General features: G+C 36.2%; 3 protein-coding genes across 4 annotated transcripts; all 3 read right to left on the reverse strand.

Annotated features, from left to right (window-relative positions):
* Positions 1-193: 193 nt before the first annotated feature.
* On the reverse strand, positions 194-16,075 carry LOC116137317 (E3 ubiquitin-protein ligase SHPRH). The gene is made up of 20 exons (XM_031423000.1): positions 15,967-16,075; positions 14,777-15,602; positions 14,460-14,666; positions 14,267-14,325; positions 13,427-13,892; positions 12,353-12,553; positions 11,145-11,400; positions 10,519-10,759; positions 10,236-10,405; positions 9,561-10,148; positions 6,629-6,795; positions 5,882-6,098; positions 5,609-5,809; positions 4,504-4,620; positions 4,023-4,265; positions 3,426-3,633; positions 2,764-2,978; positions 1,808-1,959; positions 1,010-1,274; positions 194-740 (listed from the first exon to the last, which is right to left on the reverse strand). The coding sequence occupies exons 2-20, from the start codon at positions 15,598-15,600 to the stop codon at positions 474-476; spliced, it is 5,064 nt and encodes a 1,687-aa protein (XP_031278860.1). The 5' UTR covers positions 15,601-15,602; positions 15,967-16,075; the 3' UTR covers positions 194-473.
* Positions 16,076-17,100: 1,025 nt separating this feature from the next.
* On the reverse strand, positions 17,101-20,223 carry LOC116137377 (uncharacterized aarF domain-containing protein kinase At5g05200, chloroplastic). The gene is made up of 10 exons (XM_031423058.1): positions 20,032-20,223; positions 19,774-19,916; positions 19,527-19,640; positions 19,082-19,270; positions 18,840-18,995; positions 18,279-18,544; positions 18,074-18,171; positions 17,776-17,954; positions 17,576-17,692; positions 17,101-17,430 (listed from the first exon to the last, which is right to left on the reverse strand). The coding sequence occupies exons 1-10, from the start codon at positions 20,195-20,197 to the stop codon at positions 17,242-17,244; spliced, it is 1,617 nt and encodes a 538-aa protein (XP_031278918.1). The 5' UTR covers positions 20,198-20,223; the 3' UTR covers positions 17,101-17,241.
* A 399-nt stretch (positions 20,224-20,622) lies between these two features.
* LOC116137372 (protein ENHANCED DISEASE RESISTANCE 4) lies at positions 20,623-24,297 on the reverse strand. Of its 2 annotated transcripts, none has more exons than XM_031423053.1 (3): positions 24,204-24,297; positions 23,644-23,872; positions 20,623-23,311 (listed from the first exon to the last, which is right to left on the reverse strand). In XM_031423053.1, exons 2-3 carry the CDS (start codon positions 23,765-23,767, stop codon positions 20,955-20,957), a joined length of 2,481 nt encoding a protein of 826 aa, XP_031278913.1. In that variant the 5' UTR covers positions 23,768-23,872; positions 24,204-24,297; the 3' UTR covers positions 20,623-20,954. The 2 variants fall into 2 exon arrangements, with proteins under 2 accessions (XP_031278913.1, XP_031278915.1); XM_031423055.1 differs by lacking the exon at positions 24,204-24,297 and adding an exon at positions 24,046-24,174.
* Between the last annotated feature and the right edge of the window lie 2,339 nt (positions 24,298-26,636).

The raw sequence follows: 26,636 nt of genomic DNA on the forward strand, positions 1-26,636 counted from the left end.
TTCAACCCATGTGTACATATTTTACGATACCAAATTGTATACGTACGTTCGGTGTTTATCTTTTGTTGAAATTTTGACATCATTAAATCATAAAAAGGGAAGCTTTTGATTTGCTAGGACAAAGAAAAGCTTCATTCTCTGCTCGAAATCTAGGCAGAGTTCTACAAGTAACACAACTAAACTAGATTAAATCTGTACAAAGATATACCTTTTTCTGAAAATAAAATAAAAAAGAATGACTAATCCATGTAATATAAAATGTGGTTCCTGGACTAATTTTGTCATAATCTCCTATTTAATTCACCTAGCTTGCCATCATCAACATTTCAGTGTTCTCAGCTCGCTGAAATTGCTCCATTGTTGTCCCTCTCAAAATCTGGGGCTAACATCTTCAGCTGTTAAAGTTGATGAAACTGGTAAACATTGCTTTGTTTCACTCCAGTTGTGCTGTTTTATAGCGTATAAAATTAATATCATTGTGCTTGCGATGTATGATCCTTCAGTCTCCTTTCAGCTGCTATAGCTGCTGCTACAGAAGGGGGCAAATGCCTTAGACCTTCAGTTTCAGTTGGCTTTTCATCACTTTCTGGGACGGTGGATGAGGCTGCTGCAAATAGTGACTCAACATCTTTCAGCGTCAAAAGAGGCTGATCTTGATTCCTTGTGTTTCCACTAATGAACGAACTGATGTTCCTGCCTCTATTCAGCTTATATATGCTCTCTTCAACTGTGTCTTTAACCTGACATCATAAAGCAAGAGACAAAATAAATGTCATAGTACAAGCATCTATGCATAATCCAACACCTCTCTCTCTCTCTCTTTCCTTTCATTTAAACAAGTTTGCCATATGATTGAGTGGTTTGTCAGAGTAGACCCATATTGAAAAGTTGCAGAAGAATCAAAATTTTTACTATTGAGTGCAAGTATAATGTTAAGGCTACTGTAAATGCACAAGTGGACAGTATTTTGCATTGAAGGATATGAAGCCATAAATTAAGATGTACATACGATAAAGCGATGAACAAGTGTCCTATTCTCCTGCCCAATTCGGTGTACCCGGCTGATTGCCTGTGCTTCTGCAGCTGGATTAAGTAGTGGCTCTACAAGAACAACATGTTGTGCTTCCAAGAGATTAAGACCATTCGCTCCATGTTGGATCAAGAGTAATAACACTTGGATAGACTTTAGCTCTGGTTGCTGGACATGTCTCTTGGAAGTTCCTTCTACAGAGCTTTTCTGTCCCCTAAATTTGGTGATGGCAACTTGTGACTTTCTGTATTGCAAAGCCATAACCATAAACAACATTAAGTACATACATAGTTAAAGCACATAAAATAGCTTAATCAATATCAAGTAACTTATGCAATAACGGTTTTTTCCTTCATCTTTTTGATATCACATGTTAAAACTTTTCAAATGATCAGCATCTACCATGTAAATCTAACAAACTCTTCAGTTTTACTACAGTGTGCCAAAAAGACACATAGTTCAGGAGTAAACAATAACATATTAGGTTCTTAGGGTTCTTTATGTTCAATTGTTCAATATTTCATCCATCTAAATCTTACGAATCAATGAAATATTCTTCTAATAACTTCTTTGCTGCATTTGTAAGCTGTCTAAGGAATAGGTTGACATTCCCAGTTTCTGACAAATCTCTGAATGCTTTACTTACTCAATCACTTAAATTACCTGATTTATTATGAAGACTCCACTCAATTGTGGCTATTAACAGAATGTTTTGCCCAGCTAAGTCCACAGTACTAGCACAAGCATTAGATCATATAAGCTAAAACATCATCTTACCTGCCTCCTTTCATCCTGATACAAGTAATATTGTTGGTGGTGAAGGCATGTTCTAACACATCAAGGACATCATTCCAACTTGAGAAAACAAGGACTTTTGCTTTTGGATCTGTAGACTTTATCCACAAAATTCTTCTGGTAACTGCTTCAATCTTTCATAATACCACAAAAAAGTCAGCAACCTTCCAAAGGCAGATGACAGGAGAAAAAAAAGACAAAGTGAAATATTCTTCTCCAATATATGTAGATTACTTAATATGTATCAGGTCATTAGATTCTAGAAGTCCAAGTTCAGATAAGCAAGATGAAAAAACGAAAACATACACAATATCAAATACACATGTGATAGGTAAGCAAATACGTGCACATACAGACATTGTCGCAGACAACTAGCATTTCTTGAAACAATTAAGGACCTGATGCAGTCAAGAAAGAGCATTTTTAACCAAATTGGACTTTTTGCAATCAAATTGGGGCATTTGATTCTTATTTATGTATTTTTGTTGCTGGTATGCTGCTGGAGCTGGGTGTCTATGAGCAGTAGTACTAAATCATGAGTCATATACTGGTTTAAGTAACGAAAAAGTCTTTATATTAGTTTAAAGATTAGATACTAGTCCTTTTCTAAAATAAATAAACGAATGAACAAGGTTTTTGGCAAGCTTTAGAAGCTCCCTTGAGGGTGTAACTGCCTACAAATAATTTTGTAGAATTATATGAAAATAGTGAGTTTAAAAATAATCTGCCAACATTATGATATTAAAATAATTTATAGATATTATGCTGAAAACTCAAATGGGCTATAAATGGGTTTTAAAGTTTCATTTTTCTACTGATATATGTTCCACATAAGTGCATTAAAACTTATTCGATGTAAACTGTAGAAAGTTTAATTCTGTTAAGAGCTACATGATTGCTTAAGATATTCATCAGTTGAGATTAAGAAGGAAGCTTACCTTTGTTCCATATGATCCTTGAACAGTCAAAGATTCTTCGCATATTTCATGACCTTGAACTCCATTCAGCATAGCAGAATCAGAAGATTTATTTTGTCTGTCATCAGCAAAAGCGATATTACCAATATCTGTATGCTGTCTACATGTTGGGCACATTACCCATTTATTTTGAACCTTATTATCATGTAGTCTCTGCTCAGTCATTGCAAATAAACCTGCAAAAAGGTAATATTAATGAAGCTGACATGTATAAAAACCAGAGAAGTTATCCAGTAAGAAAGATTCCATCCTTCAGTATGTTGAGAAACTCAGTAGGTTTAAGGAATCTCACACCAACAAAGAAAGAATGGGCAGCGCAGAGTAATAGAACAGAACATTAGAGATACTTGAATTGAACGTTGCATGGTTCAATCATTATGGCCTTTGTTAAACTGAAGGAAGATATTTACAATATTTAAGTTGCTTAGTAGCCTAGCATTATCAATTGCCCAATTGGGCAAAACTTTGGAGACATTTTTGCATCATGATTAGGTGTCGTGTGGTCTCACATCTATTCAAGTTTCAAATCCCCGAGCTGAGTTTCAACAACCAATATGCTTCCATGCATATGGCTCCTAAGGCAGCTCAATAATCATAATATGTAGATGGTGGTGAAAACTTACATTTACAACATGTAAAATGCCCGCATTGAAAAACCATCTTTTGATTACTCAGTTTATCTTGACATATTGGGCATGTTTCCTCATCAACTTTGGATTGACATTCACTTCTTTGTTCCTTCGAATTTGAAATGGTAATCGTCTCTTCAGTCAATGTGGAATTATTTGAACTTTCTTCAAGGGGCGATTTATGTTTAGATTTTGCCAAACCCTGAAAGTATGCAAATAAAGCATATTATATATGCATGTCCTGCTAGTATTTTGCTATTATAAAAAACTGTATACAAAGGTATCAAAAAATATTTAAGATCAGCTGACAGATACATTTTGACCACCTATGCACACTTATGTTCTAGTAGGGGGGGGGCAGGTGCTTTAAAAAAAAAAAAAAAAAAAAAAAAAAGCATTGAGATTGAGAAGGTTTCTTTATAAAAATTTCAGGCATTAAAGAATCTAGCAATCAAAATAATTGTCAGACTAAAATGTCGTGTGGTCAATGTATCTGTGGTTCACAATTTGGTTATTTGACTTATTTCAATTCTAACACAGTGATAGAGTTTGATCTTAGATATGGAGAATAAAAAAAAAACTCTGCCCTACCTTCAAATAACGAAGCTTTCCTTTAATACGTGACAAGAAGGTCATAGCCATAAACTTTTCACTGGAGTTGGTCACGCTAGCTGCTGCTAGTTCATCTGGACTTAAAGCATCAATAGAATTATCATCCTCGTTTTCTTTTAGGTGCAATCGTGTTGTTGCCATCCTAATTTCATCATGAGAACGGAGAACTTGAGCTTGAGCAATTGCCAATGACCTCGCATGGGCATACTCCTTTCGCATTCCCTTTAATTTTAAATGAAAATCAAATAGAGAAATGAGATCAGAATTTCCAACAAATCCAAAATGCTTGCATGCAATGGTATCAACCGAAAGCCCTTAAAACAAGAGTACAAAAATATCATGCATAGTAAGGAACAAGATTAGGTATAACCTCAATCTCTGTAACTAATTCAATGGTAGAGCAATGCTCAATGGCAGTTTAGTAGTTACTAAAAGTAGAGAATGATTGACCAGACTGTACCTCCAAACTGTGTAGCTGCTTAGTTGCTGCAGATATAATATCCCTCCCCAAATGAGTCTTGCAATAATTCTTTAAAACTCCTAGAACAACCTCCAATTCAGATGGAGATTTTGAAACCTATTGACTCAATAACATTAGCAGGTGAATACAAAATTATATTCTATGAATTGAAATATCATTTTATTTTGCAGTCAAGAAATTGCCAATAAGTACCCATGGTAATTCCATGGATCATACCAAGATTCCATTAACTGTGATGTGATTTAGAAGCTTTATCAACAGTAACACCTATGAGTAGGTAATGCTTATAGATTCTAACTTAAAATCAGGAAGAGATATTTGAATTTGGAAAATGAAATTTTCAAGTCTAACAAACAATGAAAACTGATCAATTATTTTAAAGCAGAATAAAAAAAAAAAAATAAAAAAAAAAAAAAAAACAACATACAGAAGTTTCCATACAGCTGATAATCAAAGAGCGACATGGACAGAAAATTAAAATTTTGAATCTTCAACAAGTTCTAGCTCAGATATCTACAAATCAAGATGAAAACCATCAAATGTGAATAATGAAAGAGAGATTAATGAAGATCATAGTAGACAGAATAGCAACATAATGATAGAGAATCTGGAAAGAGACATCATGCAGTAATTGCAACAATACAATCTACGGTCATCAATGATGCAAAGTTTTATGTTCCAATAAATCACCTTCCACTTTAATTCATTCCAGCAGGATAAATTCTTTAACTAAGGATCTCTGGATCCAGAAAAGCCTTAGCCTTACATAGCCCACAAGACAAGTGGCAAGTTACTAGAGAAGAAAGGAAAGGTTTCTTTTCTTTGCCTTGCATGACTTTCTTATTCTAATTGGAAGTACCAGGCTGTTCCACTACTGTACTTATCAAAGTGATCTTTCCTCTAGATAAATAAGCAGCCAGTTTTATTTATTTAACCTTCAGTTGATATCAATGACAAAAAAAAAACTCCTTGAAAGGCTTAAATCAAAAAGAGATTCTGAATTTTGTCAAACTATAAACTAAGCATAGGTAAACTGAGAAAATCACAACAATAAACAAAAGCAGGAGAGATAGAAGTAACTGACCACTACTGTTTCTCTGACATCTCTCTTTTTTATTTCTTCATTATCAACTGTTGATGAAGTTGAATTTTTATTTGGCTGCGATAAATACCAATAAAAACGATTGAGTGAGGAATTCTTCTTCTGCAAATTTACTGCCTCTTCCGCAGATGCAAACATCTCTCCATGTGATTTCTTGAGACGAAACAACCTTGCCTCATAATCCTGGGAAAAAAGGTATACTATGACTAATTGTGTATAAAAACATAAAAGTTAACAGAAAAGATTGATGCAAACCTGAAATATTTCATCTAGTTCACAATGAAGACATGTTGGACCATCCCCTACACCATAGCAAATTCGGCAATATCTCATACGATCCATGTCCTCTTCTTTTGGTTTCTCCATTGTTTGATCAATTTCTAAGAGTTGATCAAGTAACTTTTTCCTAGAGGCTTGCAGTAGATCCAAACCAGACTGAATATGATACTTTAGACCACTTATGGTTCGGAAACTAGATTGAAAACATAAATTAATTACTAATCATGAAAAATGATATTGAACAATAATTATGTTTAAAATGTATTGAACATAAAAAAGAGATTCCGGGTAAGTGAAGAATTTTCACATTTTCCATTCAGAGAAAACTACCTTAATTAACATTCAATCACTGCAGTGTCTACCAATTAAAGTCACGGAAGGAGTAAATAATTCTTATGCAACTGTTTTCAACTTTAACTAAAAGACATGTATATAATGCCTATAAAATAATTCAATCTGACATATTACGCTTACGTAACACTATGAAACCCTTGCCCTCTAGCCATGCTGCCCAACTTACTGACATACAGATTCCTTCACTTTAAAGCAATTAGCAGATGAGCATGTTCCCTCAGTAAGAATATGAGCAGAAATCTTGTGATGGAATAAATGTACAACTAAATATATTACAATTTCAGGTTTAAATTGAAGTAAAACAATAAAATGGTTGTATGCATGCCCCACACAAGAGACATGATGTTACAACCTAAGAATATCACTAACCGATATGCAATTCTCGATGACCTTGATTTGTTTAGAGATCCTGCAACAGCCTCTTCAATCTTTCTAATCAACTCTGATGAAAAGTCTTTGTTCTCCTCAGCATGATGAAGCACTTCAAACCACCAACCATCATGTTGCTCTTTTATATCGTCCAATGCATTGCAAACCTTTTAAAAAAAAAAAAAAAGGTGTTGAATACCATCATAGGAAGTGATACAAACAATATTTCAATGTCTATGTATATGTATATGCATGTATGTATGAATAACCTGATTGAGACTAAAGAAAACAATCATACATTAAAAAAAGGTGGTTCATGAAAATGCTACATGTCCAATGCATAAAAGCTGGAACAGGACAACCAAAATGTACCTGCATGTATGATTTTCTAAATTCTTGCTGAGCAACTGATAACTTTGAACTAAATACAGTTAAGTACTTCTGCTTCAAGTTCTCACAAGCTGTTCTCAAAGAGGCATCATCGAAGGATTTGGATGACAAATGGCACTCATTACCAGAATCTCTTTTACAAATGAAGCCATTTTCTGACAAGTCAGGTGTATGATCTGCTGGATTCCCTGCATCATTAAAATCTGTATTCTCTGACTTGCTTAATTTTCGCCTTTTTGCAGCATTTTCATCGCATGTTTCAATACTGTGTACCTTGGAAGCCTTTTCAGAACTTTCAGCAAACTGCTGTCCCTCAATTGGAGATTGTTTTGAGCAGTTTGTAACCATTGGAAGAATCTCTGCAAGATTGTGATGAAGGTGAATATTCAATAAAGGGTCCAGTCGGAAATCTTCAGAGTGCTCTTCAACAACAACCATTGCTTCCTTGTACAAAGATACAGCTTGGAAAATATTTCTCTCAATCATTGCTATCCCAGCAAGCCCATTTAAAGCCATAACCAACTTCCTGAGTGCTTCCTCCCCTTCGGTCTTGGTCTTACCAATAAGAACCTACAAAATAGCCCCCTTTATAAATTGAGATCCAATAGCTAAAGTTCTTGAAGAAAATTTTACCATATAATTCCTCAGGTAACCCACCATCAGTATTTCATCCATGGTTAAAGGGGATTGTTGCAAAGTTCGCAACCCAGAGCTTCCCACTTGAGGGTGGCAGCAGGCCTGGCGAAGCTTCAAGAGTGAGTTCAGCAGCTTTGCGGCCTCTGCATGGGTGATGATAGGATTGGAAGAATCATCAGAGGATGAACAACCTGGCAGAAAAGAGCATGAAAAGAATCATCAGACTTAAAAACCACTCTTCAAAATGAAAAACTGATATTTTGCTTAAAATGCATCTGTAGATTGCAAGACATCCATTAACAACCTGGGGCATTTCTCTTTAGAATATCATTTTTCAAACTTTGAATAACTTCACAGGCATAACCCACACAAGTCTCATGTTGGCTCTGATAAAAGTGTTTTTCAATTGGTGAAAAGGTAAGCCAAGAAACGCACTCCTCTTGAGGAGGAAGCTGCAGCTCATCTGCTACCTGCAGTTTTGAAGAACGCCACATGATTTCCTTAAAGAATTCATGAGCAAATTCCATAGCTCCCACATCTCCATTCTGCAAAGCAAGGAGCAAGTCTAAGAACCAGCAATATACAAATAGTTGAATGGCAGAGGGTGCTAACATGGATGTTGGTCAATCAAAGAAATGCAAAATAAGGAAGCATGCAATTGTGATTATTAACAGTTCAGTATTGACATCACAAATAAAAGTGTGTGTCCATTAATGCACACCCAAGTTAGTCTACCAGTTATGCGCTGAAAACATACAAAAAAGGTGCAAATAGAACTTTGATCACCTCACATAAAAATTTATAAAATAAAAGACACCATATCAAGGTTATAAAAAAAGCAAATTTTTCTTAATTGTAGCTTTGGCAGCTGAAAAGTCACCTTGCAAATACCTCTTCAGTGCAAAAACAATAATATAAATAACTTCATACCTCATAAGGATCTCGTATAACTTCAATCCACCATCTAGGAATATCAAATGGATTTGATTTAAGAAATCTTAAAAGTCCGTACAAGTCATCAAGTTTCCGTTGTATAGGAGTCCCTGTAATACACCACCGATGCTTAGTATGTAAGCGTAGAGCCATTTCTGTGGCAGCAGCAGCATTACTCTCAACCACTTGAGCCTCATCCAAACAAATCCTCCACCAAAATATTCTGGTGAGAAGAGTTGGAATAACAGGGTACCTGACAAATGATGGCAGTCATAAAAATTCAACATTCAATTTAAAGAGATCTTCTTATAAAACCAAGCATGTTTTCAAGACAAAAAATTGACCAAACTAATGACAATTTGATTACAGACTTCATTTGTAACAGATGATTGTTTCTTTATAGTGTTACAAACAAACATAGTAATCAAGCATCAACCATGATTTCTAATCATGCCACAAGGACCGAAGTGACAACAATGAACTAAAAACTTAACTATAAACACTTTTGTGAAAGATTACTTTTTGAAGTAAATTTAACTGCACATATTCACGCACACACAAACATATACAAGTATTTGGAATCACTAAGATAGATCTGTGCCTCTATATAAAAAAATAAATAAAAAAAAGGAATAATGGAATCCTATCCTAAATTTGACCTGGTACAACCTGAATTCTTGAGTTTGGACCAAATTGATACTGTCATACCTGGACAGCAGGACACAAATTATAATTCTTAGGTCTTGGATTATATACTAAACCCAGATCAAATCTAAGCACCATTTGTAAGTCTTGAATACCATCATAGGAAGTGATACAAACAATATTTCAATGTCTATGTATATGTATATGCATGTATGTATGAATAACCTGATTGAGACTAAAGAAAACAATCATACATTAAAAAAAGGTGGTTCATGAAAATGCTACATGTCCAATGCATAAAAGCTGGAACAGGACAACCAAAATGTACCTGCATGTATGATTTTCTAAATTCTTGCTGAGCAACTGATAACTTTGAACTAAATACAGTTAAGTACTTCTGCTTCAAGTTCTCACAAGCTGTTCTCAAAGAAGCATCATCGAAGGATTTGGATGACAAATGGCACTCATTACCAGAATCTCTTGTACAAATGAAGCCATTTTCTGACAAGTCAGGTGTATGATCTTCTGGATTCCCTGCATCATTAAAATCTGTATTCTCTGACTCATTTAATTTTCGCCTTTTTGCAGCATTTTCATCGCATGTTTCAATACTGTGTACCTTGGAAGCCTTTTCAGAACTTTCAGCAAACTGCTGTCCCTCAATTGGAGATTGTTTTGAGCAGTTTGTAACCATTGGAAGAATCTCTGCAAGATTGTGATGAAGGTGAATATTCAATAAAGGGTCCAGTCGGAAATCTTCAGAGTGCTCTTCAACAACAACCATTGCTTCCTTGTACAAAGATACAGCTTGGAAAATATTTCTCTCAATCATTGCTATCCCAGCAAGCCCATTTAAAGCCATAACCAACTTCCTGAGTGCTTCCTCCCCTTCGGTCTTGGTCTTACCAATAAGAACCTACAAAATAGCCCCCTTTATAAATTGAGATCCAATAGCTAAAGTTCTTGAAGAAAATTTTACCATATAATTCCTCAGGTAACCCACCATCAGTATTTCATCCATGGTTAAAGGGGATTGTTGCAAAGTTCGCAACCCAGAGCTTCCCACTTGAGGGTGGCAGCAGGCCTGGCGAAGCTTCAAGAGTGAGTTCAGCAGCTTTGCGGCCTCTGCATGGGTGATGATAGGATTGGAAGAATCATCAGAGGATGAACAACCTGGCAGAAAAGAGCATGAAAAGAATCATCAGACTTAAAAAGCACTCTTCAAAATGAAAAACTGATATTTTGCTTAAAATGCATCTAATGATTGCAAGACATCCATTAACAACCTGGGGCATTTCTCTTTAGAATATCATTTTTCAAACTTTGAATAACTTCACAGGCATAATCCACACAAGTCTCATGTTGGCTCTGATAAAAGTGTTTTTCAATTGGTGAAAAGGTAAGCCAAGAAACGCACTCCTCTTGAGGAGGAAGCTGCAGCTCATCTGCTACATGCAGTTTTGAAGAACGCCACATGATTTCCTTAAAGAATTCATGAGCAAATTCCATAGCTCCCACATCTCCATTCTGCAAAGCAAGGAGCAAGTCTAAGAACCAGCAATATACAAATAGTTGAATGGCAGAGGGTGCTAACATGGATGTTGGTCAATCAAAGAAATGCAAAATAAGGAAGCATGCAATTGTGATTATTAACAGTTCAGTATTGACATCACAAATAAAAGTGTGTGTCCATTAATGCACACCCAAGTTAGTCTACCAGTTATGCGCTGAAAACATACAAAAAAGGTGCAAATAGAACTTTGATCACCTCACATAAAAATTTATAAAATAAAAGACACCATATCAAGGTTATAAAAAAAGCAAATTTTTCTTAATTGTAGCTTTGGCAGCTGAAAAGTCACCTTGCAAATACCTCTTCAGTGCAAAAACAATAATATAAATAACTTCATACCTCATAAGGATCTCGTATAACTTCAATCCACCATCTAGGAATATCAAATGGATTTGATTTAAGAAATCTTAAAAGTCCGTACAAGTCATCAAGTTTCCGTTGTATAGGAGTCCCTGTAATACACCACCGATGCTTAGTATGTAAGCGTAGAGCCATTTCTGTGGCAGCAGCAGCATTACTCTCAACCACTTGAGCCTCATCCAAACAAATCCTCCACCAAAATATTCTGGTGAGAAGAGTTGGAATAACAGGGTACCTGACAAATGATGGCAGTCATAAAAATTCAACATTCAATTTAAAGAGATCTTCTTATAAAACCAAGCATGTTTTCAAGACAAAAAATTGACCAAACTAATGACAATTTGATTACAGACTTCATTTGTAACAGATGATTGTTTCTTTATAGTGTTACAAACAAACATAGTAATCAAGCATCAACCATGATTTCTAATCATGCCACAAGGACCGAAGTGACAACAATGAACTAAAAACTTAACTATAAACACTTTTGTGAAAGATTACTTTTTGAAGTAAATTTAACTGCACATATTCACGCACACACAAACATATACAAGTATTTGGAATCACTAAGATAGATCGGTGCCTCCATATAAAAAAATAAAAAAAAGAATAATTGAATCCTATCCTAAATTTGACCTGGTACAACTTGAATTCTTGAGTTTGGCCCAAATTGATACTGTCATACCTGGACAGCAGGACACAAATTATAATTCTTAGGTCTTGGATTATATACTAAACCCAGATCAAATCTAAGCACCATTATATTGTCGCTAGGCATTTCTAGCAGAAGAAAAATAGGGATTTCTAGCAAAACAAAATAGATGCAGAGTGACCCATAGAGAGCATGAATTAGCAGTATATTGGAGTTCTAAGTATGAGTGAGAGAGACATCAGAGTTGTTAATCTACTGTTTTCACTGACTGTTTTCTTGTTATCTCAATCTTGGATGTAGGCTAAAAGCCAAACAATAGATTGTTAGTAGTTATTACCCTTTCGAGTTGCAAAATATTAACCAGATTAGGGCAAAATTGCAACAAAATCCTTAGAAGCAATCTCACAGAAGCTACCAACTTATGTGCTAGAAAAAATCCAAAAACTCAAGTAACTCTTTCAAAATAAGATGCCAATTTTGAACAACTAAAATTCTAACTCTAACAAACATTACAAATCACAAGTTATGAAGAAACCTCTTTTGGAATCTCATCAAGCGCCGATCACCTTCATGTCTATCAGAGTCATGTGACAAGTCCTCTTTAAGCACATCATAAGTAGTTAACACGATGTCTGCACTGACAAGTTCACTAATATCCATCACTGATGTATCTGAAAGAGAAGAATTTCTTACGCCCTCATAGATACAAGTTTTCAGGGAACCTGGACGTGTATGACTAAATAAATAACAATTAACAAATCAGTCAGTAACAAAATTTATGCATCTGAGGAAAAATTATGCAGCAACATGTTTTGACAACCTATCACAAGAAAATGACAATATTATTAAACTGAATTAGCTTTCAACAGAAAAATAGTCTAAATAATTATAGAGTTTTAATTAAAAGGAAGTGCAATTAGTAATAAGCAATTATGTGACCTTGCACATGATTTCAATGCCGATAATAGCACTAGAGGTTACTTCAGCAAATAGAACTGGCTGTGATCCAAATTTTAGGTACTTCATTTTTGTAAGCTTAGCATTCCAACATTCATGAACTTACTCATAATCTTTTTCTTTTGTATCAAGTGAGCCAGTGCTTCTTCCTCTTTTAAGAGCCATCATGCAGCTTTCTCTTTCCCAATAAGGTCAGCTCAACAGTTCTAGATTTCATGAATAGCCAAGGCCCAAATCAACTTGATTTTGGCAGATTCGTCTGGTCATATAGTACTAGTTCAAGAATCAGTGCGGGTATTAATTGAGAGGCAAACCAGTCCAGTTCTGTTAAAACTGAAGTTAAGATCTACAGTCGAGTTGTAAAATGCTACAAGAATGACCTTTGCCAGGTGACATGTTTAGCCTAGAAATAGATAACACCTATCAGATTCCATCTCTTGGGACCACAAGCAAAAATGAAGTATGGACATTGTTGTAAAATATGACCATGCTTAATTAAGTGCTGACATTTTGGAGTATGACAAAATCAGGAGTGCCAACCTTAACTTTTTGCCATAAAAATTGTTTGGTTTGATTGCGCATCTATAGTACCATAATCTTAAGGATTCTAACATTTTTAAGTGGCTAGAGACAGTCAAAGTTAGAGTCATACCGTATTATTTCAGTATGCCATTGTGGCAGTATAGGAGCTGGACAGACAATCAGAGTGGCACCTGTAGCAACAGGAGAATGAGTAGCTTGTATCAGTTCTGAGCAAAATTGGCAAATGTGTTCTCCATCTCTCACAACTATCTTGGTCATATCTTTTTTTCTTGTGTGCTTCTGTAACTCAACTGCTGACCTCTTTTTCTTTCCCCTGGGTGAATAACCGACACAATCTGCATGTTGCCAAGCATCACAGATGTCACACTGTACCCATAAACCCTTATACCTGTGACTTTCACTCACAGCTCCACAGATGCACTCAACACGCTCTCTTTTCAGTCTCTGTAGCTTAACTTCCTGGTCCCCAACAACCTCGAATGAAGTATCAATCAACATACCATCATCAGATGCTGGCTTTTGATGAGCAAATACGCAGGCAAGCAGTTCCACAGTTTTCCCCAATCCCATCTCATCTGTTAAAGTCATAAAAGACAAGCAAGTAAAGCCACATTAGATATGTGCATACTTGTGTTAAATGATTAAAAGTTGTACGAAAGTACACAATAAAAAAATACTTCCATTTCTCAGTGGAGTTTAGCAATGATCTTTCACATCGAAATTACTCCATGAAAGGAAAAAGGAAAATTGCATATCCATATCCCATTCAGTTGTGGACACAAGTTCAGGCTAATGGGATATTGCAAATCTAGGCACTTGAAGCATTTTTTTTTCATCACATTTAGAGTTCAATAATTTCTAATCAGAAACATCAAAAAGAGGTTCAGAGTATTATTTACAAAAAAATCCGACATACATAAACAAAACTACAGAAGTGTGTTAAACTTACCGGCAAGAATACCACCAAAGACATATGACGAGTATTCCAAACGCAAAGAAACATTTCCACTGAGGACAACATTTAATAAGAGTAAGCATGGTGGAGGAGAGAAAACTAGAAGTCACCTAAAATAAAAAGCAACATGAGCAAAACTTAATTTTTTTGCCAGTACCTAAACCAAATTACCCTAAAGAAGAGATACCTGAATGGATTATAGAACATTTTTGAAGAAGTGTCAAGAAAATCCATGGGCATACAAAGGGGGTAAGAGAATCGACTTCTTTTCCTTTCACTCAAACTTTCTGAATCTCCTTTCTCTCTTTGTACCATCCAGTATGCTGCACGACGCTGATATGGTCTTAACAGAGGCAGCAAGTCGGGTAAATCATCTTCAAGCATTGGTTCTGCTCTGTAAGGGGTTGTACCACAATTTTAGGAGTTCAAAAGTTGATACCATTGTTATTATAAACAATATAAGCAATAAAAAAACACAGTAGCATACGGAATGCTGTGGCTCACTTTGATGGTTTAATGGCTTCATAAAACCCGGCGACATCAAACTTTGCAAGTTTTTTGGTTTCTGAAGAGCCACCTTCCCTCTTCGTCATCAATTCAACATCCATTTCTGTTGATTTACAGACTCCATACCTAGCTTCTGAAGTCATAACTTCTGGACGGAGCCAAGCCATGACATTCATCATACTCCTCTTCCACAATTTTTTACTATTTTCTAGAATAGATTCACAAGCATCAAAAGTGCTCTTAAGTATCTCCACTCTCACCCTAACAGATGACATGTCCTCCGAAAGTGTAACACTGGGGACTGGCCTTAATGTGAAAAGCTCCAAATTTGCCAGATGAACAAGACCCGTAACACCCTCATCCGGTCCATCAAAACTCCCAGACAAAATAACAGTATGCGTTTCCATATCCTTCTCTGTCATGCATTTTTCTACAAATTCCAAAGTTATACTGCTAGAAGACAATAATGGCCAATGACCTAGCTTAATACGACCAATAAACTCATTTACATTGCATACCCTAAACCTTAAGCTGTACTTAGATTCATAATAAAAATCCTCACTAATTCTAAAACCAGGAAACCCTTCTTTTAAATTCAAATCTTTTAAAACAAGTTCAGATATATCAAGGTGCTCATCTGAAACCCAAGAATTTTTATTAACCTCTACGAAAAGCGGTTTATCAGTATCATCAACCTCCCCTTTACCCGGCTGCTTGGTGTCATTTGCTTTCTGCTTATCCAATTGTGGTCCAGTAGTATCACTATTTTCTACGAAGATTCCACCTGATCGATGAGGACGAGACTGCTTTCTTCTACCCATCACTACAAAGCAAAAAAACACTAAATAAACTCCCATGTAACATTGCAAAGTTACTTGAATGGAAATATAATCATAAAAATAAACATAGGAGCTCAATTGCCGTGCCAATACAAAATGGAACGAGCAACTTCAGTTCTCAGATGGTATAAAAAGAAACCCACATAGAATTTCCTTCATTGCAATGATTCCAACAAGAAAAAAACAAGAATTGAACCTCAAATAAGCTAAAGCACATGAAACTCCAGCCAGAAACTTAACAATGAATACGAAAATACAAAGAAAAAACAAAATCCATTGTAGGACATTGAATCCAAAGTAAATGGAATAAGGAATGAGTTTAAAAGGAGAAAGTTTTCTGAGACTAACCAGTAAAAGGAGGAGGTTTGCTGAGGATAACACTAACCTGTAAATTTTGGAAGAATTGGTGTTTGCGTAAGGGAGAAAGAGAAGTTGGCCGGACGGAGAATGAAAACACGCGCGGGCTGTGCGAGTTTAACAAAATAAAAAATGGATAGATTTTGTTTCGTAACTAGTTAAGTTTAGAGTGAGGTTAAAATGACAGGTAAATTAATATAAACCGAGTTAAGAGAGTTGTTGATTGGGCTGTGATTTGATTTGTTGACAGCTGATGTGAACCAACGTGGAATGTAGTTATGTTTACCGCGAAATTACTTGTATGTCCACAGTTGACTTGTAATAGTACACCAGTGCCCTCTCTTAATTGAGTAATGCGAAATCCTCACGATCTTACTAACCATCTTATTAACCTTTATTAAAATTATATATGGTACCCGTACTATACTTATGGTATCCGTACTATACTTTATATTTACAAAGGTTAGTAAAATAGTTAGTAAGATTCGTAAGTACGCATAGTATTATTGCTCTTAATTTACCAAAGAAAAATGCTATCCTTACAACGACCCATATAAAGAGAGCTATAAAGTGACATCATCCAAAAGAAAAAAACAAAAAAAAACCGAAAGAGAGAAAGAGAGAGAAAGAGAAATCATAAAAATTAAGGATAGAGATTATCTTTGTAAAACTAGCATTGCTCATCTACCAAAACCCCAATTTTGCTATAATTTAGAGTATCCAGAAATCGAGTTTGAATAATATTAATCCAATTCAAATTTCTAATACAAATTTTAACAGGTTATTGTCTTGGTGGGAGATGGAGATGGTTCCTCTTCTTTCTCTTTCCCTCCTTCCAACTTCATCAATATTCTATCTGCATTTGGTTCCTCTGCTTTCTCTTTCTCTCCTTCTTTGTGATTCTGACTATTAGCGTTAGCTTTAGCTTTGGTGACGATATTTCTAAACTCTAAACCCTAAACCCTAAACCTTCCACTAAGCACTCATAAATATATTTACACGCATATATTACTTCAAATCCAACTACCATCTCTCATTTGTTTACCCTACTCTTTCACAAATTGTACTTTTTTTTTAATAAATAATCATTACTATAAATTTTAATTTATTTTGTAATAAATATAATTTATTATCATTTTAAAAACTAGTATAACAACACATTGCACAAAATAAAAAACCTTTAACTTAGAATCCCTATCTATTTCCTAAATTTTTACACCAAGTATCTCCTATACCAATACATACACATACATCGATGTCCCATCTTCATTCGAAACTCATCTTCCTAAAGTTTCTGTTGCTTCTTCTATTTGAGACAATGGAAATCCTCTGGTCCTGAAGCATGTTCAAGTTGGGGGCCAGCAAACGTGTATATCTATCAAAATACAGAAGCTGCTTCATCAGAAGTGCAAACTCCCTCGGAAACTTCAGTCCGTATGATTCACTCACCCTAATCTGTCATGTCATACAACCACAAAGGTTAATCACGTTCTTATTGGTGCTCCTTTATTTCACAAACCAGGATGAAACACTATTGTCTAAATTTCACAGCAGATTATATATTGTATTAGTGAAGTTTATGCATCCTGTATCAGCTTACCACATCAAGGAAAAGTGCATTCATCTGTCTCTCATCAACAATTAGATTCGCAGATACTGCAGTTGCATTTTTGTTTGTTCCCCTGGCTGTTGCAACTACTATTTCCGTATCCAGCTCCTGCATTCATTGAAAGGTGGACTGATTAGAATACAAGACAACAAGATCAAAACTTTGCAAGTATTATGGAAGTAAGTGATTGCCTGTATAGATGAAAATATCTTTTCCAAGTCTCTTGCAAAGGCCTTTGCATCAATATCCTTGCTTGTAGCTCCCATTTCAATCAGGGCCGAAGCCATTGACTCATATTCCTCTGTGGCAATTGATGCCAAAAACACATCCATGGCAGCCCATGTTTTTGGGGATATGCGTCCAACAATTCCTGTAAAATTAACGTTAATTTCATTTAACAACTTATGACAGGAATTCTAGTATCTTAAAATGAAAGCTGAGGTATAAGCTAACAGTGCATGAAGTTAGAAGAAAAAGATGAATACACACCAAAATCAAGGAAACCAATCCGACCATCACGTAACAGCCACAAATTGCCAGCATGCACATCTGCATGGAAGGTTTCACAGGCGAGCAGACTTCCAAACCTGCAGATAGATATCATATCAAAGATTGGAAGCATTTTATGTGACCTTGAAATATATCCCCTGATCACCATAAAAATTTACAAACATATGAATTTCAGATATCATACCACACGTTAAGGGCAGTTATAAGGCTCGACTCTGGATTAGAAACAAGTGAACCTATAGAGTCCAGGTCAGTCAGAGGAACTCCATATAGCCTCTCCATAGTTAGAACACGTTGGGTGCTGCAGTGGTGATACACATACGGAGCTGTAGCTTGCCTTGTGAGTCCCATGGCTTCTAGATATCTCCTAAAGGACTCAATGTTTGCAGCCTCCTTATAAAAGTCGACTTCTTCAAGCATTGACTCCCGTATGTCTTTCACAATAGCAACCTACTAAAGGATGTATAGATTAGAATAGCAACTAAAAATCAAGGAGATGCATGAATGAAGGAAAACCTATACAACAAGTTAACAATAGGAGCTGCCTATCTCATATAGTTGGATGAACATTTCTTTTTCTTTTTTTTTAACTAAAATTATTGAAAAAAAAAAAAATTGATGATACTTATAGACAACATCCGAATAATGAATTACATCGTAACAATGTTAAATAAATATCTGGTTTGTTAAAAGGATGATGCCATTAACAGTAAGCTAAACTCTAGAAATCCAGTTCACAATTTACCAGTGAAGCACGGCTGAATTCAGGATTCAAAAACTCCAATATGCGAGCAACAACGTAAACAAAGTTCAGATCTGCCACTAAAATATCCTCTATTCCAGGTTTCAAGACCTTTATAACTACATCCTCTTGGGAACCTTGGAGCCTTGCAGCATGAACCTGAGCCGAATATGAAACAGTTTCTAATCAGTGGGTATGAGATATTAACCACAATTAAAGAAAAGTGGGTGGACAGGGATATAAACCTGTGCTACAGAGGCTGAGGCAAGTGGCATTGGATCAATATATTCATAGACACTATCTATTGGCCTCCCTAATTCCTCACGCAAGGTCCTTTGTATCTCTTCGAAAGGAACAGCAGGAGCTCGGTCAAAACAGTTCTGAAATTCCTGGACATATTCCGGAGGAAACAAGGTGGGGGCAGAAGCTATAAACTAGCAAATACGAAAGCCAAGTTAAGATTAGTGACATACTACTCCACAAAGAAAACCATTCAAAAACTTATTTTTTTTTCTATAAATCACAATAAACCATTTAAATCCATGAAATGTGTGAATCCGTTATGTTATCTATGAAGTGGCAATTCATATGAAATACATCTTTGACAACATAGTACAAAAATGTAATACTTGAGCCTATACTGGGTATCAACAAACAAAAGGAAATCTGAGAAGAGAAACATAGACTCACCTGACCTAACTTAATATAGGTTGCTCCCATGCGCTCAAACAATCTCCTCAAATATAGAGGTGAAAGTAATCCAAGCTGCAATTGAGTTGGTAATCCAGTGGAGGAACTTGTTGACTGCAATTTAGATTACAAAACTCAAATGGATAAATTTAATTTCATCCTTAAACAATATCCAGGGACGCCAATAAATCAGAATTAAAAGTCAAAATTTCAGCAGAGACCAAAAAAAAAAAAAAAAAAAAAAAACCTTAGATGCATCAGCTAGCCACTCGCCACCAACCCCAACAAATGCTTGGATACCTTGAGCTAGTCTTAAAGCTCCACGTGGGCCTGTGTTTATAGATGTCTGGACAATGTCTTCCACCAATTTGGGCAAGTTCTCAATACTATCTGTACTTGACAAAAAAAAAAAAAAAAAGTTAATCTTGGATCACTGAGAGCTCAAGTTGAATAATTTGACCCAAAATTAATAAAGTGGAGTCAGAAAGGAGAAGAAATACTGCACTTTGAAGACGAGAAGAGAAAAGATCCTGTGTTTGGGAGTACTGAGCAAGTAAAATAAATCTCTTTGATCGATAGTTGAGCTTCCTCAAGCCACCTGACGTTGTGTTGGTAATTGCAGGCAACTGTGGCCGCACAAAGGGTCCGAATTTAATTGCTGAAATCGCCATTTTTTCTTTTTCTACGTTTCCACAACAGCAGCAGCTGAGACTATATATAATGGAGATTCTAAAAATAAGCGTGAAAGGGAGGAGGCCACGTGGCAACCCATTTAGGTACCCACTTCAGTTAAGAGAAACTTATCATGCTCCGAGTGATGTTTTGTCAAACGTTTGGACTGCTATAACATTTGTGTAAAGTTACTAATGAATAATAATATATATAATCCATCAAATGATTAGAATAAAATGGATAAACAGTGTCTCAGATTCGACTTGAGAATAATATGGATAAACACTGTCTCCTTATCTGTGGGAGGCCGTGATAAGCGGAATACTGTGACAGTGGGATGCATACCAAGGGATAAGTGCAATGGGGAGGCTAATGACCCAACGAAATCTACAACTTTGATAAAACGGTAACTACACTATTTGAGTATTGATTATACATGATAAAATAATCAACTGTCTGTACATTCCAAAAATAGGAATCGTGTCCATTAAATTTCTATAATACAAAAATCTTCATTTTCTACTTTTAATACAAATTGTGGAATTTTGAGATTCGTCATATGCAATTGCAACCTGTAAAAATAATGAAGAAAAATCGAAAAGAATCTATTTTGGATTCTCAAAAGCTAAAACTTCCATCAGCTTCAATTGCTTGCAGCTCCAGGTTGAGTAGAGAATCTTGTTCATCACTCATACAATTGAACATTAATATGTGCAATTATTCTGAGAAACCCGTGTCTATTCCCCGACCAATGGTTTACATATAGTATGAGCTTGTGCCGGAGCCAGATGGGACAGACCCTCTAATCACCTGGCTTGGTGAAGAATAACCCATGAGCCGATGAAGAGGAGAACCTGTTCTTGCTGGCAGCTCTTCAATTTCTGAGGAATTTTTCCCTGATATGGACTTACTGGAGGAAGGACGAGATGATTTGTATGTTACCACAGGATTCTTATACTTGTTTCGAGACTGTTTCAGAACAAGCTGCTTTCTCTCCTCCATTGACTCAGAAAAACCACCTGGTATATCTCTGGCATCTACACTGCTCTGGAGGCTGTGAGATGGTGTGGGGAATACAGGATCTCCATCTGTGGAGAAACTTTTACAATATGAAAGTCCGTAGTCATCTGAACATGACACTGGATCCGCAGGTGGAAAATCATAGCCATAAGAAGATACAGCCAAATTTCTTCTATTAATAGCTTCACAATAACCATCAATCTCACTTGGTGGGGGTGCTTCAGCATTAGGTGTATAGCGAGCTATGTGAGTCCTATTTTCAAGGGAAAACTTTAATACCTCAGAACAAGCACCACACCTCAGCAGATGGAACTTCCTTTTGAACAGGAGAAAATCTGCAGGTAGCTGCAGTGGTTTCGAACAAGCATAACAAATTAAGAAAGGAGCACCACCAACTGTGGGTCGGAGATGTCGCCTAACTGGGTGATGTTTCTCTCTCATAAACTTCTTCATATGATGCTCTTCATGCCTCTGGTCATCAGACTTTGTTTCACGGCCCCATTTGGGGAACTCAGAGTCCGTAAACTGTTGGGGGCTCGACGGAGCAGACCTGTAGGAACTATAATAACTGTGGCCAGGGTGGAACCAATGAACTCCTTTGTTATGAGAAAGGATGGGTGGAGCTAGTGGTGCTGAGCACTGCCAGTCCTGGGGACAGCAATGCATACAGGAACAGCTATCAATATGGTGTCTATTTATTGTAGCCTCCCCTGAGAAAGGTATCCGCGAGACGTTATACGGATTGGGCCAGTTGCTTCCCTGCCTGAATCTTTCAGGATAACTATGATAGTTTAATTCCTGAGAAATTTCCTCAGGCATCTCGCTACTATAGTAGGCAGGAATATATTTCTCCTTCATTGAAACTCCAGAGGAAACCCTTTGATTTGGCTTTTCATTCACATAGCATCTTCTGTTAAGTTGATCCTGAAGTTCGTAAACCATTCTCAGCAGTTTGATCTTGTCCTGTTCACTTGAACGGAGATGCATTTCATCATACAATTGACTGGAAGAGCCACCACTTTCATAGCCAGCTGGATAATCCCTCTGATAGTAAGGCACTGAAGACAGCAACTCATCTCTCTCTAATCTGATCCTGTTTCTAACAGCATGGCCATGTGTTCTGGATTCCAGCAACTCATCTCGATCCCACTTCCTGCTGTCCAAGGGGTAGCGCCTCTTATTTGATATATCTGGTGAGAAATTCCTAGCTTGATGTTGCAGTACAGAACCGCTATTTGTCAGGAAATTGTCTGTTCTAGACCTTTCTTCATAGGCACTCGAGTTTGGAACCTTGAAAGCATTTTTATATGGATCTATTGGCTGGTTGGGAACTTGATCATCAATTCCATCATAAGAAGAGACACTGCCATCATAAGCATGGGAGCTTCTGTTTGTTGGGGATTTGGACATACATTCAAGGTTACCACTGAGCTCAGAACTGAAATTTGTAGTTTCAAAAGGAGCATTAGACCTCAGATGGTGACAACAATCATTATCACTCATCTGAAGTTGCTCCTGATGTTCATCAGGAGAAGATATAAAAATGTCCGATGAAATGCTTTCCCCTGCTGTTCTAAAAGAAGTAACAGTTGAACAGATATTCATTCTCACCACTGTGTTGTCAGTATTCAATCTTCTGAAAGTTGAGCCACTCTCATTGTCAATGTCAACTCCTGTCTTTTCCTCCACCGGAAGTGAGCTACCATTATTTACCTCTACTTCTGAATTTGGTTCAGTTAATGGTGATAACTCTTGATTCTCATGAAAAGCATGCCCAGTTGATGAACAAAATACATTGGAAACTCCAGGCTTTTCAATATTGCAATCCTGAGATTCAAGATGATCACTCTCATTAATTCGATCTTCATCCAATGAGTTTACACCTACAAACTTCTCAATATTGCATTCTGTCGATATATTTTGATCCCTCCCATTGTTTTGGTTCAAAGAACTTTCTCCTGAGGACAAAAGAATTTCTTTCTGACAAGAGCTGATAGATTCAGAACTGTCATGTTGGAACTCATTTGTCTTAGCAGCATCTATTCCATTTGAACCTGAGCTTGTGCTTTCGGCATCATTCTTTCGATGTTTTACTGCAGGCATGAAAGAATTGATAGTTAATCAACAAGCTAAGTATAGCAAGATAGGTAGCTAATATCCATAAAAGAAAGATAGTAGAGGAAGTCATGGCATTGAATTCACATCTAGCAAGGATGGTCAATCAAAAGAAAAGGCAACAGAGAGGGATCTGCATAATGGAGAGTAAAGCACTACAAAAATTGAATTAATCAAAGGAGAGTAGTTACACCTCTGAAATTCATTTCATTTGGAGACTAATTGGAAAGTTTTCATAAGGAATTGATAAAATGGATAAATTGTATTCATCCTATGCACACTCCTCTGACAGTTAGTTTGAAGTTATTACCTTGTAGAATAGCGTCACATCCACCGCACTTGTATACAGGAACACCTGCAGGCTCTGGAAGCACCTGCCGACATTTAGGACACTTAACGAATCGAAGTTTGTGAGTGTTTGATTCAGTTTCCATTTTCCTCTAGATATGCTGATGTAGGGAAGCTGAGACCGGGCTTCCACCATCAAATTTGACAAATTGAATAAAAGAACCCAGCTAAGACTAAAGGATTCCAGCTACCTGCAAGCAGATAAAAAATCACTTTAATAAAAAAAATAGAAAAATAAGATGAGTTTCAAGGACAAGAAAAGTAAATTAATTTCATAAAATTTGAAATAATGACCAACAAAATAAATGGTGGAAACTATCTGATAACAATAGAAATCAAAGCTTAAAGGTAGTGGAGGCATCACCATGGACAGATCTAGAGAAAAGTATCGGAATTCAGGAATTGATGAAACATAAAAAATATGTAATTCAAGAATTATCAAGGTACAAGATAGGTAATTAATTAACAAGCAGAAGAAAATATGCAAAGAGGTTGCTCAAGTAAATGAAAGAAGCAGTTGACCTTGCGCGTGTGGATAGAAGACGGTAAGATTTTGTATAGAAGAAAATGAATGAAAGAAGTAGATCAGATGATGAATATTAAGAAGGAGATAGATAGGTGGAATTATGGAAAGAAAAGTAAAAGGTTGGAGAAGACGAATAACGAACCTTTTTCGTTTAAAGAAAAAGAAGAAAATCTTGAAACACTGAAACTTCAGAGAAATTGTTGTGTTGAGTAGAGTTAAAGTGGTGGTCCTTATTTGATTTCGTGTTTAAGAAGGCAGCCAGTCAAGTCAGTCCTTTCCCTTCACATCAAATACCAATACCAGACCTTGAACAAAAACAAATTCTCTTTGTTCGCATGTTATGTTAAAATGAGAGAGAGAGAAGAGAAGAGAAGAGATAAGCGTTGACGTCGGTGGTGGCCATGAGATTGTAATTAAGAAGCCTCACCAGTCACCTCTTCTCTCTCTCGTCCCTTTAATTTTACACCTGCTCCTCCTCCTCTAATAAATATATATATATAATATATAATAAAGATTTGACCGACAAAGTGTGAATATTATATAAACTTTTCCAAGGCATTTCTGTTTACTCAGTCAAATTATACGTTAATAATAATCCTACGATCTTAAAATTTAAATTAAAAAGACTCGTCTACATGGAAATTCTGTAGCAGAAGAAGAGGGAAGAAAAGTCAGTAGACAAAGTCTGAGCTGTAAATATGACAATGGGTACCACCTCTTGCTTTTGACGACCGGCGTGATTTCCCATCTATTTATATTACGCCACTTGCCATCATCCTCATGACGATTGCCTTCGCTGTCTACTACTCAAAACACCTTCCACTCGCTGTCTTACCCTTTAAGCTACTTTTTTATGTTTATACCAAGAAATTGATTGTCAATACTCTAAGCCAAACTTTTAAAGAAACATAATGAACAAGTCCAATGTAGGCGTGAGGACAGCTAATAATTATTTTATATATATATATATATATATATGTAAATGCATCTGCAAGTTTCTAAGGTCGCCGGAAGAGTTGAGTGGTTTCCCAGTTCTGTTCAAAAGTCAGAATTGACTGTCTTCTCTGGACTTCAAAACACAATGTCAACTCATTCAAACCCCCACTATTATAATCCCTTCAAAGAGGCAAGAAATTTGGGTCAAATAATCAATCACTACGCTTCACCTTTTTGTCATCAAACGCATTGTAATTTAATTTAAAAGACCTAGAAAATGAACAAAACCGTCTGCATTGCTCACAAATCAGTCTTCTCAAACTTACTAGACCAATACTGAGCTTAACTAAACTTATGCACCAATAACACTAGGTTGTGGATCATAATATCAAGCAGGGGACTAGTATGATATGGTTTTAAATTTGAATTATCACCCTTCTACATATGGCTTCTGCTAATTCACTGCCTACTTCTACAGAATATTTGAAAGCCTTCAACTAATGTCTCTAAAGATTGAAAAAATTGTGCAAGAATTGATGGAGGATTTGCAAATAATTCAAATGTCAGATGTCTTATCGCAGGGAAGCCTTTCAACCCTATTGATACAGTAACTCAGTGAAGAAGACTCATAAAATCTCTACCAAATCTTTCCACATTAAACAAGCTTTTACCATAAAAAAAAAATTGTGCTGTCATGATTTTATTTTACTCTTAGTTCAGGATGATGAAAGATTGCCAATTTCACAGCATTGATTCTGAAAAAGGTGAAGCCTGTGAGCAGAGGCCTACGGAAACCATTAAAGTTTACTTGTAATATGAGTGCAAATGTGGGTTTACCAGCGTGCTTGGTCCCTGTCAAAATCACTTCTTCTATGTGCATATAGAGTAGACTCTTTTACAGTGTGCAAGAGTCCACATTGTCTCAGCATTACCTTGTTAGTATATATGAGTGAATTGTGTGATGATGCAATGCATCCCCAGAAAAAGCAAGATCAAGTTTTTTATTTTTTTTTTTTGTGCTCAGGGAGTCGCAAATTAGAAGAGCACCATCCCTTTCCTGGTTAGCAACTTTCTTCATCCTCTCCAGATCCTCCCAGCTGTGTTATCTCAAGTCAAGTTTAGTTTTTCACCGATGGAACACATATCTCCATGTCCAAGCCTGCGATGACGAAGCCAACACAGTTCTTCAAAGTCGTCCGTCAAGAAGCTGGTAATTTCATCTTCAATTTTGTGTTTTTCTAGCAAAGTAGTTTTTTTTTGCTCAAATAGCTGTCATTTTACAGTATGCCACACCAATTATCATCTACATTCTTCTGCTCGAACCCTGAAAATACTTCAAACGTGGTTAGATCAAATGACAAAGCACAGGCGCATGGATGATCATGACCAAAAATAACACTTTATTACTTGCCATCTCAGACGTTGAATGGGATGTGATCTGATTTTCTTTTAGCTTGAAAACCTAAATTTCAAACTCAAATTTCTCATGTTAG

Source organism: Pistacia vera, unplaced genomic scaffold (genome assembly GCF_008641045.1).
Source record: "Pistacia vera cultivar Batoury unplaced genomic scaffold, PisVer_v2 Contig323, whole genome shotgun sequence".
Lineage (NCBI taxonomy): Eukaryota > Viridiplantae > Streptophyta > Magnoliopsida > Sapindales > Anacardiaceae > Pistacia > Pistacia vera.